Source organism: Lipotes vexillifer, unplaced genomic scaffold, assembly GCF_000442215.2.
Source record: "Lipotes vexillifer unplaced genomic scaffold, Lipotes_vexillifer_v1.1 scaffold862, whole genome shotgun sequence".
Classification (NCBI taxonomy): domain Eukaryota; kingdom Metazoa; phylum Chordata; class Mammalia; order Artiodactyla; family Lipotidae; genus Lipotes; species Lipotes vexillifer.
Window position 1 is genome coordinate 252,825 of NW_006786873.1, and position 14,783 is coordinate 267,607.

Below are 14,783 nucleotides of genomic sequence, written 5' to 3' on the forward strand. Positions count from 1 at the left end.
CCCGGGGGGCGGGGTGGGGTTTTCAATCTGAGGAAGGGGAGAGGGCCTATCCGCAGGAAACAGTCCCTCCTCTTCCATACCCCACTCCCCAAGCAGAACCTTCCACCTTCCCTCAGCATCACCTACCCTCTCTCACCTGGGATCCCGAGGCTTCTGGCTCCCTCGCCCGTAAAGGGGGACAACCTTTTCTCTGCTGATCCCAGCTTTACACACTGGGCACTCTTGCCGCTCTGGCCGTGCCTCCAGCCACTGGGGGAAAAAAATGTAGTGGTTTCCAGTACACAGAAGGGTCTTCCAGCTCCTCAGACCTCCCCATCTCCCTCTTCATGTCCTCTGCGTACGCACCTGATGGAGACAGGGCCAACTGGAAGGGGAACGAGAAAGGTCAAACCAGTTACACAAAAGAGACACAGACCCAACCTCAGAGTCCCATCTTTCCCCCTCTTACCAGGTGTTACCTGCTGTTTCTTTTCATATTCTCCACAACCTCTACCATACTAGCCAACTTGGCCTTGCTGCTTCTCTGATCTTCCAACACCTAAAGCTACATCCATCCTCAACATGCTCAACCCTCTCCTCTCTCCTCTCCCCCAGCAAACACACACACACATACAAATCCTCACCCCTCCCTTCTCTGCCTTTCGACTTAATTTCCAGTCCTGTTCAACCACCCATTTCCAGGTCTCCTCTTTCAGCCCCAGCCCTATCCTTGCCCCCATCACTCCCAAACCAAACCCCCTTTACCAGCACCTTCTCCCGCTACTCCTTTTCCTCTCTCCTATGCCCAACAAAGTCCCTATTTCCACAACTCCTTAACCTTTGGGGGCTGCCCCTCCACAGTGCCCTTGTCCCCAAGTTTCTCATACCACCCCTTGCCATATCTCACCTGCATGTGATCCCACCTTCCCTAGATGTCCCCCTACTCAACTGATGCGTGCCTCCCCTCACCTTTGAGTCTAATCCGATCCCACCTGTACAGCTAAGACCCCTCCCTTCCCTGGGGTAAGATGGCTCGCGTCTCGCCTGCACAGATGTGCAGTGCCCACCCCCTGCGCCCCACTTCCTCTTAACGCACCTCTTAACACAACTAGGTTGGCACCTAGTTGCTATGACTTTCCTCTCCACAGTTCTCCTCTGTACAGACGTGACCCTCTCGCCCGCACATACTCCAAAACACGTAAGAACCCCCCTCAAGCCTCACCTATGAGAATGTGCCCTCCGATTATTTGTATGACTGTATGGTCCTCCCCGCCCCCAGCCTCCCCAGTATAAATCTAAGCCCCACTCCTTTTCGCACCCCTCTCAGATTCTCACCAGTACAGGTGGCCACACACACTGACCACAGCTTCCCGAGCAGTCTCCAGACATATATTACATTCGAAGGTCGCGCCCGCCCCGCCCCGCTCGCGGTTTGGCCCTTCGGGGCCCCCGTCCTCCTCCTCCGCTGCTGCCATGGCCGGTACTGTTTTGCCCCCCGCGTGCCCCTTAATCCCCCGAAACACACATACAGACGCCGCAACAAACGAGAAACCGCCTCCTGCCCACGATCTTTTGGCAGGCTTCAAGGTTTTCTAATCACTATTGGTCTCAGTGTCTGCCAATCATACAGAATCGAAAGAAAGGACTGGTCCAAAGGGCGGGGGAGGAAAGAGGTTTACGCGGTCCCGCCCTTGCACAATGACTATTGGCTAAAACAGTCACAGTCAGTTTGCAATGCCATGGGATTGGTAAATATTCCATACGTCCTGTCGCCCCGGCCAGGGAGGGCTTTATTCGTCTGAGTAGTTGCCAGTCATAACCAAAGGCCAGAAGTAATTGGCTCAAGACTACTTAGACCTCGCCCACTACAAGCCCCTGTCTTTCTTTTACTTCCTCTTTCAGAGAACGTCCGGATTCCTTTGGACTTTGGAGCGTATAGCTCCAAAGCAACTAATTGGCTAGAACTCGACGGAAAATGGAGGCCAGGTAAAGCCCGCGTGCGCAGTAAGAGGAGGGATGGGGTGGGCCAATCCTATGAGAGTTGAGCTTTCTCTGGTCCCACCCCTTCACCGCTATACTGTCGCCAGGGTGACTGCTCTACAATTGGCAGGATTTGGGGTTCAAAAGCCTTGTCTCGGCCTCATCCGGGTCCTCCGACTGCGATCTCTCTCGACTGATTGGGCCGTTTTTTTCGCCCCTGATTGGCCGAGGTCGGAAAAGAAGGCGAAGAGCTCGGAAAAGAGGACAAATGCTAGGGTCGCAGGGTTCAAAATGGCTACGGCTTCCTTCGGTGACGTAAAGAGCAGAACTTGGGTCCGCCCCTCCCTCTTAGTGAAGAAGGGAGCAGAACTGGGATTAGCCCGACGTTTGGATGGTGCGAGCATCGATCTGCGGCGCTGGTGTTAACCCATCTCCCTCGGCTGGACGACTCAGCCCGCCCCTCTTTAGGTGATTTACAGAGCAGAAATGAAGTGAAGGCCCATCCCCTTTTTAATGTGACACAGAGTAGAACAGAGTTGCCCTAGACACCGTTTTAAACCTTAAGAGCCGAAAAGGTCTAGCTCCACCCCTTTGTGAGTGGGTGAAGAGGCAAGATCCACCCCCTTTTAGGCGACCCGCGGCGGAAAGGGGTTAGGCCCGCCCCTTCCTTCTTGTACTGTGCCCCGCAGAACTGGGGTCTTCCTCCTGGGCTGGACCCCTGGGACTTGGGCAAGCTGCTTCAGAGTTTGGGCCTTTCGTACGAGTCTGGGCCTTTTCTACAGTCCCTGGCCCTCACTGTGGCTCAAGGAGCAGAACTAGGTAACAGTCCTCCCATTACCAGTGTTCTTTACATCTTGTTCCTCAGGGCGTGTAAACTCTTTCAGGGCAAAGGTATCTAGTGGGGGTGGAGGCCAGACACAAGCTGAGGGTTCTTCAACAACATCCTGATAAAAGATCCCACGTGACTCAGTGAGGAACGGTGAGAAGTTAGGAGCTGCCTACGGCAGGGGAGGTTAGTGTTCCGGAAGCGTGTAGAGGTTTAGGGGAAAACCCTATTGAGAGGCAGAAGTGGAGACCAAGAAGGGAGGAGTGATGGAATGATCCTGATAAGGGGATGATGGGAGTATGGGGGAGAGGGCAGCAGGGGCTGGAGAGAGAGCTAGGTACATACTACAAAATTAAGGAGGCATGCTTATCCCAGAGGAATCAGCATTCTTCCTCACTTATTTTTTCAAGAAAGCAACCCTAATGCCCAGTTTCCATCGGAAGAAGAGTACATTTTTTCTACGTTGAGGAGAGGGGTAGTCTCAGCTTGGGTGAGTAAGGAGACTGATAAGGAAGGAACTAGAAAAGAAAAGGTACTGAGGTTAAAGTACATCACAGAAGGAAACGGGCAGGGAGAGGGCCTGAGAGCGTCCCTTCTCTCCAAAGCCCAGGAAGGGGTGGGGGGTGGGAGGAGGTCAGTGGAGGAGGGAGTTGGACTGCTGGGAGATAGTGGCAGGGACAAAGGGCTGGAGGGTGAGGTGGGGTGAGATGGAGTCCTGGAGAGAAAAAGAAGAGAGGTGAAGAACTCAGAGCTTGGCATATAGTAGGTGCTTGATAAATATTTGGACTTGAATGGGGGAACAGGAAGAGGGAGATGGAAAAGGGTTGGAGTTGGAGGGAATAAGCAGCAGATGTGGGAGTTAAAGAGAAAAAAAGAAACAAGTTGACAATAAGAGGAGAGCTGATGGAGAATGAGAAGGAACGGGCCAAGGAAGGAATACAGCACCAAGGGACACGCAAGCCATGTGTGCTGAAAGGAAGTTGGAGAAAAGAAGGTGCAGCTGGACCCAGAAAAGGCCAGAGAGACCGAGACGGAGCCCAGCTGAGCTCTCGTAGGGTGGAGCTAGCAAGAGGAGACTGAAACATGTGGGGAGGAGATGCCTGGGTCCCCGGGAGGCGATTGGCAAAACAGGGCGCCCATCACCGCCCCCTACTTCCTGGCCAGCCCCGGAAATCAGCGGGCGTGGGGAGGGGTGGCGGGGGATAGCGGCAGCAGCAGCCCCAGCCCTCAGAGAGACAGCAGGAAGGGAGGGAGGGAGGGAGCTGGGGGGACAACCCCCCACCATTCCTACCGCTATGGGCCCAGCCTCCCACTCTCACCTCCCCTCCATCGGCCGGGGCTAGGACACCCCCAAATCCTGTCGCCCCCTTGGCACCGACACCCCGACAGAGGCAGAGACACAGCCACCCGCCACCACCGCTGCCGCATCCTGGCTGGGGAGGGGGCCAGCCCCCCAGGCCCCCCACCCCACTGAGGTGGGGGCAGGAAAGGGATGGGAGGAGGAGGGAGGAGGGGCTAAAAGGGATGTGGAGGAGGGGATGGGGGAAAGATTGGGTCTGGGAGGGTGGGCTGGGGAGAGGCTTGGTGGGAGAAGGATGCGGGCCGACTTGGGAGAGGGGTGCTGGGGAAAGGAGAGGGGGCCTGAGAGGGAGGAAGGATGGAAGAGACACGAGGGAGGAGAGGTGGAGACCCTGCGAACTTGAGATGGGGGTGTGGACAGGGAATCTTGGAGAGGAAAGCCCCAACACCTTCCCCAGTTCCTTTTCTTGCCCTTTGGCCCCACGTGACCCTTGCGGGGTAGTGGCAGGCAGAAGGCAGTTTAGTGCCCTCCTTTCCCCAGCAGAATTTGCTTCCTAGGGATGCCCTGAGCCACCTGTTTCTCTCAAGGCACAGGACCTCTTGTTTCTCAGTGGCCTTCCATGCTGTGTTCGACCCTTACTGACATACAGATGCCTTGTGGGGGACCATGTTTTCTACATTGAGTGGGTGTGCCTCTGATGTGTTTAATGGCTTGTGTGCAGCTAGTTTGTCCTGTGCTCTCCATGGGTTGTGGAGAAATGATGTGTTATCTTCCATCAGAATTGCCTGTCCTCATATCTTATGTCCGTGTCTCATGTCCAGTCTTGACGTGTTCACATGTGTGTTCTCATCTGTTGCATCTGTTATGTGGTTTCATGTTTCTTGCACATCTTATGTTTACTTTAGCATGTAGAGATCATACCTTATTTTGTTAGGGCTCACAGGTTATGTACATAGTCCCACCATATGCAGTCGTCTTCGTGTGTGGGATCTCGTGGCTTAGCTGACTAGCGCACACTCATGTTGTGATCGGATTGGCCTGTTTATTGCATGTGTTTTCCCAGTCCCAATTCACACCGCACACATGTGTGCCCCTTCGCATGATGTGCTGATGTGACACATCCACAGCTTGTGTGCTTCTGGTTACATAGACTATTTATTTCATAATTTTATTGCCAATATATTTTGTGCGCTGTATGCTCATTAACTCACTTGGCACTCCATTGTGCTTATAAATCCTTGGACATCCCTGCTCTGGAGAGAGTCACTTAATGTCACATATTAGAGAAAAAGGTAACTGGGCCTCCATGTCCCTAAAGAACCATCCCCATACGCCTTACCTTGCTGACCCCGCTGGCCTGTGTCTCTTCATACACGTTACATCCGGTGCCTGTGAACAGTCCGTGTCCATGGAGCTCAATGCATAGCACAGCGTCAGCTCTGCCGTGTACATTATCTGTCTCCCGCTCTTTGCACTGTTGGCATGTATTTGATGACAGCGGCATCTTTCCCCTGTGGCATGTTAATCCCCTTTCTGTATGTTTCTCTTGTGTGCAAGATTGTATGTGCCATCTTGTCTAGATTGCTGTCACTCTGCCTTCACCGTGACCCTGTATTGTGTATGTATATCCAGAGTAGGTTACTGTTAGGCCTGGTGTGTTCATTGCTTTCTTGGTGGCTTTTCTTTTCATAGTTAATAGTCCTCAAGAGGGTAGCTGTCTTGATTGTTGTTCAGAACTGTTGTCTCGTTAATCATGGCTATGTGGGTATGTACACAGCCTTATAATCTGTTCAGCAAATGTTTATTGAGCATCTTCTCTGCTTCCTTCCGTCCTGGGCATTGGGAATAAGAAAATCTCTGTCCTCAAGCTGCTTACACGTTACAGAGGGAAACAAAGATAACCTCAAGTGGTTACACCCTGTCTAGTGTCAAGATGGGTGGTTCTCAAACTTATGTGCACATCAGACTCACCTGGATGGCTTGTTAAAAAAAAATAGTATACAGATGCATGGGCCCAATGGCCTAAATTTCTGATTCAGTAATCTGGGGTGAGGTCCAAGGATTTATTTTTCTGCACTTGGAGAATCAGTGATCAAGGTAAAAGTGTAATGAAAACACAGGCCTGGAGGGGTTCAGGAAGACCTCCAAAAACTGACACTGAACTGTATAAGGCAGTGAAGAGGCAGGAGAACATTCCAGCCAAAGGGAACAGCATGTTCATGGCACAGAAGCGTGAAAGATACTGGTGTGTCTGAGGAACTGAAGTAAGTCAGTTTGACTAGAGCGAAAAGGCTTTTGTAGGGATGTGGCCAAAGGTGTAAGCAGAAGTCAACTTGTCAAGAAGGGCCTTTGGTCAAGAGAGATGCTCAAATTTGTGCCACAGAAACATCTGTGGTTGCCATGTGGAAGATGGATTGAAGGGGAAGAGTTAGGAGACTGTTGCAAATAGTCCAGGGGAGAAGCGCTTGTTCCAACTTGCGGGGGCAGTAGGATGAAGCAACTCAGAAAGCCTATTGTCCTAGAGCTGGCAGAGTCCCATTTCCTCTATCACCTGTTACCTTCACCCTTGGCAATGGACTTACCTTGGAGCACAGCCCTTCTGTCATTGGAAGCGCGTGCCTTTGGCCTTGATATGAGTGACAGATATTTGCCTGAACACCATTTGTGTGAATTGTGACCCTGCCCCAAACTGTGGGGCAGAGTGGAGGAAGGAGGAAGAGCCTCTTCCTCCTTAGCTCTTTCCTCTCCCAGGGCAGGTGGTGTAATGACCCTTTTACTCTCTGCCCTCCTTTTTTCGCTTGGTGAAGCCTTATACACTGCATGTCTGACCACATTGCCTGCAGTGTTGCTGGGAGGGAGGGAAGTGGGTGGTGGGATTTGTTTGCCTGTTTGTGGAAGCAGGATTAATAGATATAGGTATGTCCATGGGTTTATCTGGGAACAGGGAACCTGCCTGGGTGGAGAGGGGTTTTACTGGGTATGAATTTACCATCCTTTATCGGTCATGGGTGTGATTGTAAGTTTGCGTATGTGTGTGAACAGGTCAGTCTTTGTATGGCTGTGTGTGTCTGAGTTTGCGTTAGTGACAAGAGCCTTTATTCTTGCCAGTCAGCCCCTGGAGAATGTCTGTGTTTTGTCATTTCCACTGTATCTGCTGCGTGCTGTGTGTGCATTTGTGTGTATATATACAGGCAGCAGCATAACCAAGTGGTTAGGAGCACAAGCTGCTTAGCTTTAAGCTAGGAAGTGCCTCTAGGAGTCATATCACCTCAGGTAAGTTTTTTAACCTTTCTGGGTCTGTCTCCTTTAAAATGTAAATCGGGTGTTGCATATTTAAGGACTTAACATAGTATATAGACCAGCCCTGTCCAACAGAACTATAATGCAAGCCACATATGTAATTTTTAATTTTCTGGTAGCTACATAAAAAAGGTAAAAGTAGCAGGGTGAAATTAATTTTAGTGTATTGAACCCAGTATGTCCAAAAGGTTATAATTTCACAGTGTAATCAATATAAAAGATTATTAATGGGATATTTTACATTCTGGTTTTCCTTCAGAGTCTTTGAAATCTGATATGTATTTTATATCTCTAAGCATCCCTCAATGCAGACTAGGCCACATTTCAAGTGCTCAGTTGCCATATGTGGCTGGTGGCTACCATATTGGACAGCAGAGCGACAGACCATTATAAGATCCTTACTAGCTACAAGCGTTAGCTATTATTAATGTCCTGTTGTTGTCATGTGTCTGTGAGTTGTGGATGTCCATGTCTTGTGTCTCATGTCTGAATGTATCTGGATCCTTCAGGGAGAGGGGTGGGAGAGCAGTCCTGAGCTCCCATCCCCACCGCCCCCATCCTAGAGAGGCTTTCTGGATAGGTTTTAATGGGAGCCCTGGCCCCCAGAGCCCCCCCAGACCCTGCCTTCTGCACCTTGCCCGCCCCGTCCCCAATCCAGGAACCGGGCCCACTGGTTCTGTCCTTCGCCCCGTCCCCTGCAGGTGACCAGAATGGAGCTGTGGCCAGGGGTGTGGCCTCTACTGCTGCTGCTCTCCCTGCTGCTGCCCACTCTGTGGTTCTGCAGCCCCAGTGCCAAGTACTTCTTCAAGATGGCCTTCTACAATGGCTGGATCCTCTTCCTGGCTGTGCTCGCCATCCCTGTGTGTGCCGTGCGAGGACGCAACGTCGAGAACATGAAGTGAGGGGCAAGGGGTTTTGGGTGATGAGGGAACCTTAGGGTCAGAAGCAAGCAGGGGCTGGGGAGGGCACTGAGTGTGTAGGAGACACTGAGCGAGCCCAGGGAAAAGGAAGCGGAGAAGACTGCAAAGATGCCCAGGAAGACAGGGGCCGGGGAGGGGGGCTGGGGCCTGCAGGTGGATGTCAGCAGGTCCCGCTGGAACCCCTTGCCATGTGGAACCTCCACAGGATCTTGCGTCTGATGCTGCTCCACATCAAATACTTGTACGGGATCCGAGTGGAGGTACGAGGGGCTCACCACTTCCCTCCTTCACAGCCCTACGTTGTTGTCTCCAACCACCAGAGCTCCCTCGACCTGCTTGGTGAGCAGCCTCCCCTAGCCACGCCCATCCTCCTGCAGCCCTCCCTGGTATCTCCTCCCCCTAGAGGTCCTCAACCCTCCCTCATCTGGGGCGTTGCCCCATTGCTCCCCCTGCAGGCCTCTTTGCCAGGGGTAGAGCTGCCCTCATAAGCAAGATAATACACCTTTAGTCACCTTTTCTTACTTTCTGGGGCTTCCCCACCCCTCGCCCGCCCCCACCTCTGCCCTAGGGATGATGGAGGTACTGCCAGGCCGCTGTGTGCCCATTGCCAAGCGCGAGCTGCTGTGGGCCGGCTCTGCCGGGCTGGCCTGCTGGCTAGCGGGAGTCATCTTCATTGACCGGAAGCGCACTGGGGATGCCATCAGTGTCATGTCTGAGGTCGCCCAGACCCTGCTCACACAGGATGTGAGTCACCCTGGGGAAATGGGGGTTATGGAGTAGAATAGTTGTAAATAAACTGATGTGCAGGGCCACCAGGCCTCACAAGTCCCATTACAGCATCACAACCATTTTCTGATCCCTCCATATATGTGTCTTCCTTGACTCTCTTTCTTTCCCAGGTACGGGTCTGGGTTTTTCCTGAGGGCACGAGAAACCACAATGGCTCCATGCTGCCCTTCAAACGTGGCGCCTTCCACCTCGCAGTGCAGGCCCAGGTGATTACTCCTTCCCGTCTGCTACGGCCCCTCAAGCCCCCACCATCCCTTCCTCTCTTGGCAGAGGCTGGTCCTGGGGACCTCAGCAGGGAGCCGTGGGCTGATCGCTTTTCCTCTTGCTCAGGTTCCCATTGTTCCCATAGTCATGTCCTCCTACCAAGACTTCTACTGCAAGAAGGAGCGCCGCTTCACTTCAGGTGAGGGCTCTGTGCAGATCTGGGGTTCGGGGGTGGCCAGAAGGGCCATGGGAGAGGCTAGAGGGACATCCCCGTGGGGCAGGAGCTTCAGTCAGTGTCAGCTCTGAGATGTCCACAGGGTTATCTAATGTGACCCCACATCAGCCAATAAGTATTATTTATTAAGCACCCGCTATACCTTGCTAGATGGGTAACACTTGGTCCCTCCAAGAGAGGCCATTACTGTCTAGGCGGAAAGATAAAGCCTGTGTGTGCAGTTATAGCATTTGGCGGTGAACACTAAACCCAGACAGTGGGGCCGGCAGGGTGCTGAGGTGTCTGGACTGGGGCTGGGGAAGGCTTTGCAAGGGAGGGCCTCAGAGAACAGGTGGCAGCTGGTAAGCTGAGGGGGAGTTGTCCAAGGCAGAGAACTGAAAGGTTGAGCAGGGGACTAAGTATCAGGAGAGCTCCGAAGCCAGGCGCCACCTGTGGGCAGAGTCCCGGTACACAGGCCATGATGGTGCTCACCCCCCTCCCAGGGCGATGTCAGGTACGGGTGCTGCCCCCAGTGCCCACAGAAGGGCTGACACCAGATGACGTCCCAGCTCTGGCCGACACAGTCCGACACTCCATGCTCACCGTTTTCCGGGAAATCTCCACTGATGGCAGGGGTGGTGGTGACTATCTGAAGAAGCCTGGAGGGGTGGGCGAGGCCCAGCTCTGAGCTCCCTTCCCATCTACCCCCCCACACCCCACCGCTGTCTCCACACCTACCAGCCCAGTGGGCCTGAAGCTGGGCCAAGCCCTCTTCCTCATTTCCCCTCTCCCCACCTGTTCTCTTCTTTGGAATCTTCAACTTCTGAAGTGAATGTGGTTACAGAACTGCTCCCTGCCCCCTTCCCAGCACCGCCCCCCAACAGACTCTTGCCTAGGTGCGGCCTCCACTCTGAACCCCACCTTCCGTGCCATCCTGTCTGTGGGACAGTTGCCTCCCCCTCATCTTCAGTGGTTCAGCCTACACAAGGGTAGGAACACTCCATTCTGTCCCCAGTGGACCCTCTTCCTTTGTGGTCTTCTCTACCTCTACACCCCACATTGGCCAGTGGATTCATCCATTCTGTGGAACAATTTCTCACTCCCATGTCCACGGATTCAGTGGACTCATCCATTTGTGGGGACGACTCCTCACGCTGTGGCTGGAAGCTGATGCCTGGAATACTTCTCCCAGGCTCATCCTGGAAACATTCCTCAGCACCTTCTCCCTCCTTCCCGTGGAGCCTCCTGTCAGTGGGGGCTGGACTCTGTCACTCAGAGGTCTCATCCCTGCCCTTGTCCAAGTGCCCAGGGTTGAGCACACTCTTGGATGCCACATTTCTGCTTCCCCTCATCCCCTGGGTATAGTTGTTCAGTGGTCCTGGCCCCACCAAGCCCCCTACAGCCCTGCTGTACCATTCTAACCAGACACAAGGGGAAGAGGCAGACATCAGGTGCTGCACTCACTTCACCCTGGGGAGTTGGGGAAAGGAACTGAACCCTGGCTGGAGGGGATGGGAGGGCTTTTAATTTATTTCTCTTTCTTTTGAGGCTTCCCCTCTCTGAGCCAGTTTTCATTTCCTCCCTGTGGCATTAGCCACTCCCTGCCTGCCACCCCAGACCTGTGCTCACAACCACGGAGGGGGGCTGGGAGCAAAAGGAGAGGGTGGGACCCAGTTTTGCGTGGTTGATTTTTATTCATAATCTGGATAACAGCAAGAAACCGAGAATAAAGACTGAGAGAGATCTGGGCACTTTGTGGCTGCGTTTGTTAAGGAGTTAAAAAAGCAGTTCTCCAGGCCTCTGCCCCAGCCAGAAGACTCGGGGGCAGGCCGAGTCCTCCTTTCTTCAGCTTTCCAAAGTTTCCATCATTCATTGCTCCTTAGTGGCAGATGGCCTCATCTGCAGCTCCCCAGCTGGCCAATCCCAGAGGACTAGTGGGTCCAGTCTCTGTATAAATTAGTGGGGCAGGGGCTCTGCAGAGGCTCCTTAGCTCCGCCGATTGAGGCCTGGGCCCAGGCTGTTGTCCTCACAGGAGCCTGGTTAATGACAAGGAGACAGGCAGACACACTGACTGGGGACTTCTTGGATGCCTGGAGTGGGCCCTGGACACTGAAGGATTGACAGTCTCACTCACCAATAAGTGGAACCACCAAGTTGGAGACAGACCAGGAGAAGGGGTGGTAAAGTGCGGAAATCTGGGGAAGGTATGGGGTGAGTGAGTGGAGAAGAGATTTTGGACAAGAGAAAACTGAGTTGGGAAAATGTGTCTGGAAGAGCTGGGGGCAGCTGTTGGGAGATGGGGGTCCCCACAGAGAGGGGCATGGGGACTCACAGGCACCTAGCCGCTCCTCCAGCAGCAGAACCTGGTCACTGAGAGACTCAATCCTGTCGCCTCGTCCCCACAGCTCTGCCACCTGTTCGGGCTGCAGCTCTTCTGGGGGCATGGGCAGCACTGCTCGGACCCAGGCCCCAGCCTGACTGGCCCACTACAAAGGAAGAGACACCTCAGAGTGTTGGGGGGTGGGGTCTGGCACCCAGACTTGGCCCCAGGCATCTCCACTCACCTGCTCCAGCCGCTCCAGGCGCCCTCGCAGCTCGCGAATCGCCCGCCTCAGGGCACGCTCATCGTGTCCAGCCTCCCGAACTGGGACAAAGGAGCGAGCCGAGCGTGACCACTGCCCTGGCCCCGCCTCTGGTCCGGCCCTCCACATGCCCCACGCACCCACCCACTCACCGGCCACGCTGAGGATGCTGGCACTGGTTGGGGGCTCTGGGGCCCCTTCTGCGCAAGTGCGCCCGTCCGGGCCCAGCACCAGGCCCTGGGGGCAGCCACAGGTGAAGCTGCCTGCTGTATTGAGGCATCCGTGCGAGCAGACAGTGACGCCAGCCCTGCATTCATCCACGTCTAGTTACCGGAAAGAGGAGGGGGCTGAGGGGGGCGGGGCGGAGGGGGGCGCCACAGCGGGTAGGGAGGTCCTGGCGCCACCCCGAGGGAGGGCGAGACAACTCACCCACGTGACAGTGCTTCCCACCCCAGCCCGGGGCGCACTCGCACTGGTCTGGCCGAACGCAGACGCCTCCGTTCTGGCAGGGCTTGGTGCAGATGGCTGCGGGCGCAGGAAGCGGGGTTCAGAACCGAGCGGAAGGCCTGGCTCTCCAGCCCGGCCGGGCGCACCTCCCCCGAGGCCTGGGAAGACCCAGCCTCACCTTCATCACAGGTGAGCGCCCCGGGATGCCGCTTTTTCCAGCCCTGGCAGCACACGGCGTGGGTCTGCTGCACTTCCCTCCTCACCTCCCGCCAAGCCACATGGTACGTGGTCCTGGAACACAGCGCCGGGCTCTGGACATTGGCATATGGGTCCTGGTCCCGGTTTTGGGGGTTCGTTCCTCTTGAGAGACCTCAGAGCCCAGGCTCCCCGCCCCTCACCTGTAGGTGCTGCAGACACGCCTTCCAGAGCACAGAGTCAAGTAGGGCTTATATACGGGTTGGCTGTAGGACTCGTTGTAACGGAGTGGAACCACGAGCGTCTGCTTGGAGCAGACCCCCTGACTGCACCCATGCGGGGGAAAGTGAGAGGCATTGAGTGGGCCAGGCCCTGGGGAGCCAGGAGCCCCACTTCCCTTCAGGCTCCACTGAGGCCCCACCCTCCCTAAAAATGACAGCCTCCCCCCCATTCTGAACTTTGTTTTGCCACCTGTGAAGCCCCAGCCCCAGGTTTCATGAAGACCTCACCCCTGGCCCTGCCCCCTCTGTTATCACCTCTCTTTGAGGGATCCACCCTTGGCCCCCTCGCCTGTCATCAGTAGCAGGAGGAATGAGAGTCCGCCTAAGACAGTGCACAGCTCAGCCCCGGACCCCATGCTTCTCCTTGACTTCAGACTCTGCCAGCTGCAGGCAAGAAGAGGTTAATGGAGGCCCTTCCCCTCTCCTGTTAACTTCTCCAGTTCCAACCCTTACAAGAGCAGTCTGCTGGTGCCCTTTAAGTGGGGCAGGACATTCATTTGCACGCTTGCACTAGCCACCAGGATTGTCTACACCCGCAGGTACATTTAACTAACACCCCCCTTCCTTTAGCACATCGTGGTCCATGCAGCACCATACAAGCTCACAGCCCGACACACTCCCTCCATCTCCCCTCATGACTCTCCTGTCTCTGACGTGCCCTCTTGCATCCTAATCCTCCTACCTTCAAAATATCAGATATGCACCATTACACCCCTTTACACCTTGTACACACCCACACACCTGGAAACCCCACCTTAAACACATTCCTGCTACCCTCACGCACCCACACCACCACATACACCCTGGACCCACTCCCCTCACTCAGACAACACACCCAACTCACACTCAACTCTAAGACTCTGAGTGACCCCCAGTCTTTCCCCATTGACGTTCTCTCCCCACCTGTCTTTCCCCCTCTCCTGGAGACTTCAGGCCACCAGCCTCAGAAGCAGCAGCTCAGACTGGTGGGCGGGCTGCGCGGGCTGCAAAGGAGAGGAGGGGCGGGCCAGACAGAGCCCTCCCATTCCTGCCCCCTCCCACAAGCCTCCTCCACAGCTGGAGCTTGGTCAGTTCAGTGGGGTCCAGATCCCACTCCCTTCACCCCCCCCAGCCAAGCAAAGGGCCCCTCAGAAGTCTCTTCTCAACCCTATGAGGCCCCTTATTTTTGGAACTCCCCCAAATCAGCAGAGACTACTAGCTTTAAACACCAGCAGCACCCCTGGCCCTTGCCCTCCATCCTTCAACCCAACACAGGCTAGGGTAGAACTGAGGGGCAGGAAAAGTCAGAGCTGGCAGAGAACAAAGTGGGGTCAAGTCATGGGAGAAAAGGCAAGAGCAGATGAGGAAAGAAAGAAGGGTGCGGTGGGGACTGCCCAGGGCGGTAAAGGGAAAATTGCCCCCATTTCTTGATGACATTTGTTAGGGCCTGGTCGGGGGGGTATGCAAAGTTGAGTCAGCCACCGCCCCCCACGCCAGAGCAGACAGGGCCTTATTGTCTCCACCAAGATTCCTTCTTTCAGGAAGAGGAGGCTCATTGTCCAGCCCCTCACCCAGCTCTGGCCTACAAAGGTCAAAAAGGGGCACAACAAATGCCTACCCTGACCCTTAGCCCCCTCATCTAGCCTGGGGGGGTGGCTGGCGCATTCCACCCATGAGGCTGGGGCCCAAACCACTAGAGCCCTGGGCGCAGCCCCCCAATCACAGGCTGGGACAGGAAGAGAATTGTCCTCAGCAGGGAAGAACCCGCAGAGAATCAGGGAACCCCC

General features: G+C 54.8%; 3 protein-coding genes across 3 annotated transcripts in view; 1 reads left to right on the forward strand and 2 right to left on the reverse strand.

Annotated features, from left to right (window-relative positions):
- Positions 1-1,675, reverse strand: part of RNF5 (ring finger protein 5) — a 2,752-nt gene extending 1,077 nt beyond the window's left edge. Inside the window, exons 1-3 of the mRNA XM_007459510.1 lie at positions 1,315-1,675; positions 346-364; positions 137-249 (exon numbers count right to left, since the gene is read on the reverse strand). Coding sequence (XP_007459572.1) covers positions 137-249; positions 346-364; positions 1,315-1,454 — 272 coding nt within the window. The 5' untranslated portion in view covers positions 1,455-1,675. The remainder of the gene's footprint in view (positions 1-136; positions 250-345; positions 365-1,314) is intronic.
- Positions 1,676-3,965: 2,290 nt separating this feature from the next.
- On the forward strand, positions 3,966-11,259 carry AGPAT1 (1-acylglycerol-3-phosphate O-acyltransferase 1). Its single transcript, XM_007459522.1, has 7 exons — positions 3,966-4,260; positions 8,087-8,283; positions 8,511-8,644; positions 8,874-9,049; positions 9,205-9,300; positions 9,425-9,497; positions 10,016-11,259. Exons 2-7 carry the CDS (start codon positions 8,096-8,098, stop codon positions 10,198-10,200), a joined length of 852 nt encoding a protein of 283 aa, XP_007459584.1. The 5' UTR covers positions 3,966-4,260; positions 8,087-8,095; the 3' UTR covers positions 10,201-11,259.
- Positions 11,187-13,976, reverse strand: EGFL8 (EGF like domain multiple 8). Its single transcript, XM_007459521.1, has 9 exons — positions 13,921-13,976; positions 13,273-13,401; positions 12,940-13,062; positions 12,720-12,832; positions 12,524-12,619; positions 12,247-12,417; positions 12,077-12,156; positions 11,845-11,998; positions 11,187-11,548 (listed from the first exon to the last, which is right to left on the reverse strand). The coding sequence occupies exons 2-9, from the start codon at positions 13,371-13,373 to the stop codon at positions 11,499-11,501; spliced, it is 888 nt and encodes a 295-aa protein (XP_007459583.1). The 5' UTR covers positions 13,374-13,401; positions 13,921-13,976; the 3' UTR covers positions 11,187-11,498.
- Between the last annotated feature and the right edge of the window lie 807 nt (positions 13,977-14,783).

Coding starts and splice junctions, on each gene's coding strand:
- AGPAT1 (XM_007459522.1), top strand. CDS start 8,096: ATGGAGCTGTGGCCAGGGGTGTGGCCTCTACTGCTGCTGCTCTCCCTG. Junction 8,645..8,873: donor GAGCTCCCTCGACCTGCTTG/GTGAGCAGCCTC, acceptor CCTCTGCCCTAG/GGATGATGGAGGTACTGCCA. Junction 9,498..10,015: donor GGAGCGCCGCTTCACTTCAG/GTGAGGGCTCTG, acceptor CCCCCCTCCCAG/GGCGATGTCAGGTACGGGTG.
- EGFL8 (XM_007459521.1), bottom strand. CDS start 13,373: ATGGGGTCCGGGGCTGAGCTGTGCACTGTCTTAGGCGGACTCTCATTC. Junction 12,620..12,719: donor GGCGCTCACCTGTGATGAAG/GTGAGGCTGGGT, acceptor CTGCGCCCGCAG/CCATCTGCACCAAGCCCTGC. Junction 12,418..12,523: donor TGGGAAGCACTGTCACGTGG/GTGAGTTGTCTC, acceptor TCCGGTAACTAG/ACGTGGATGAATGCAGGGCT.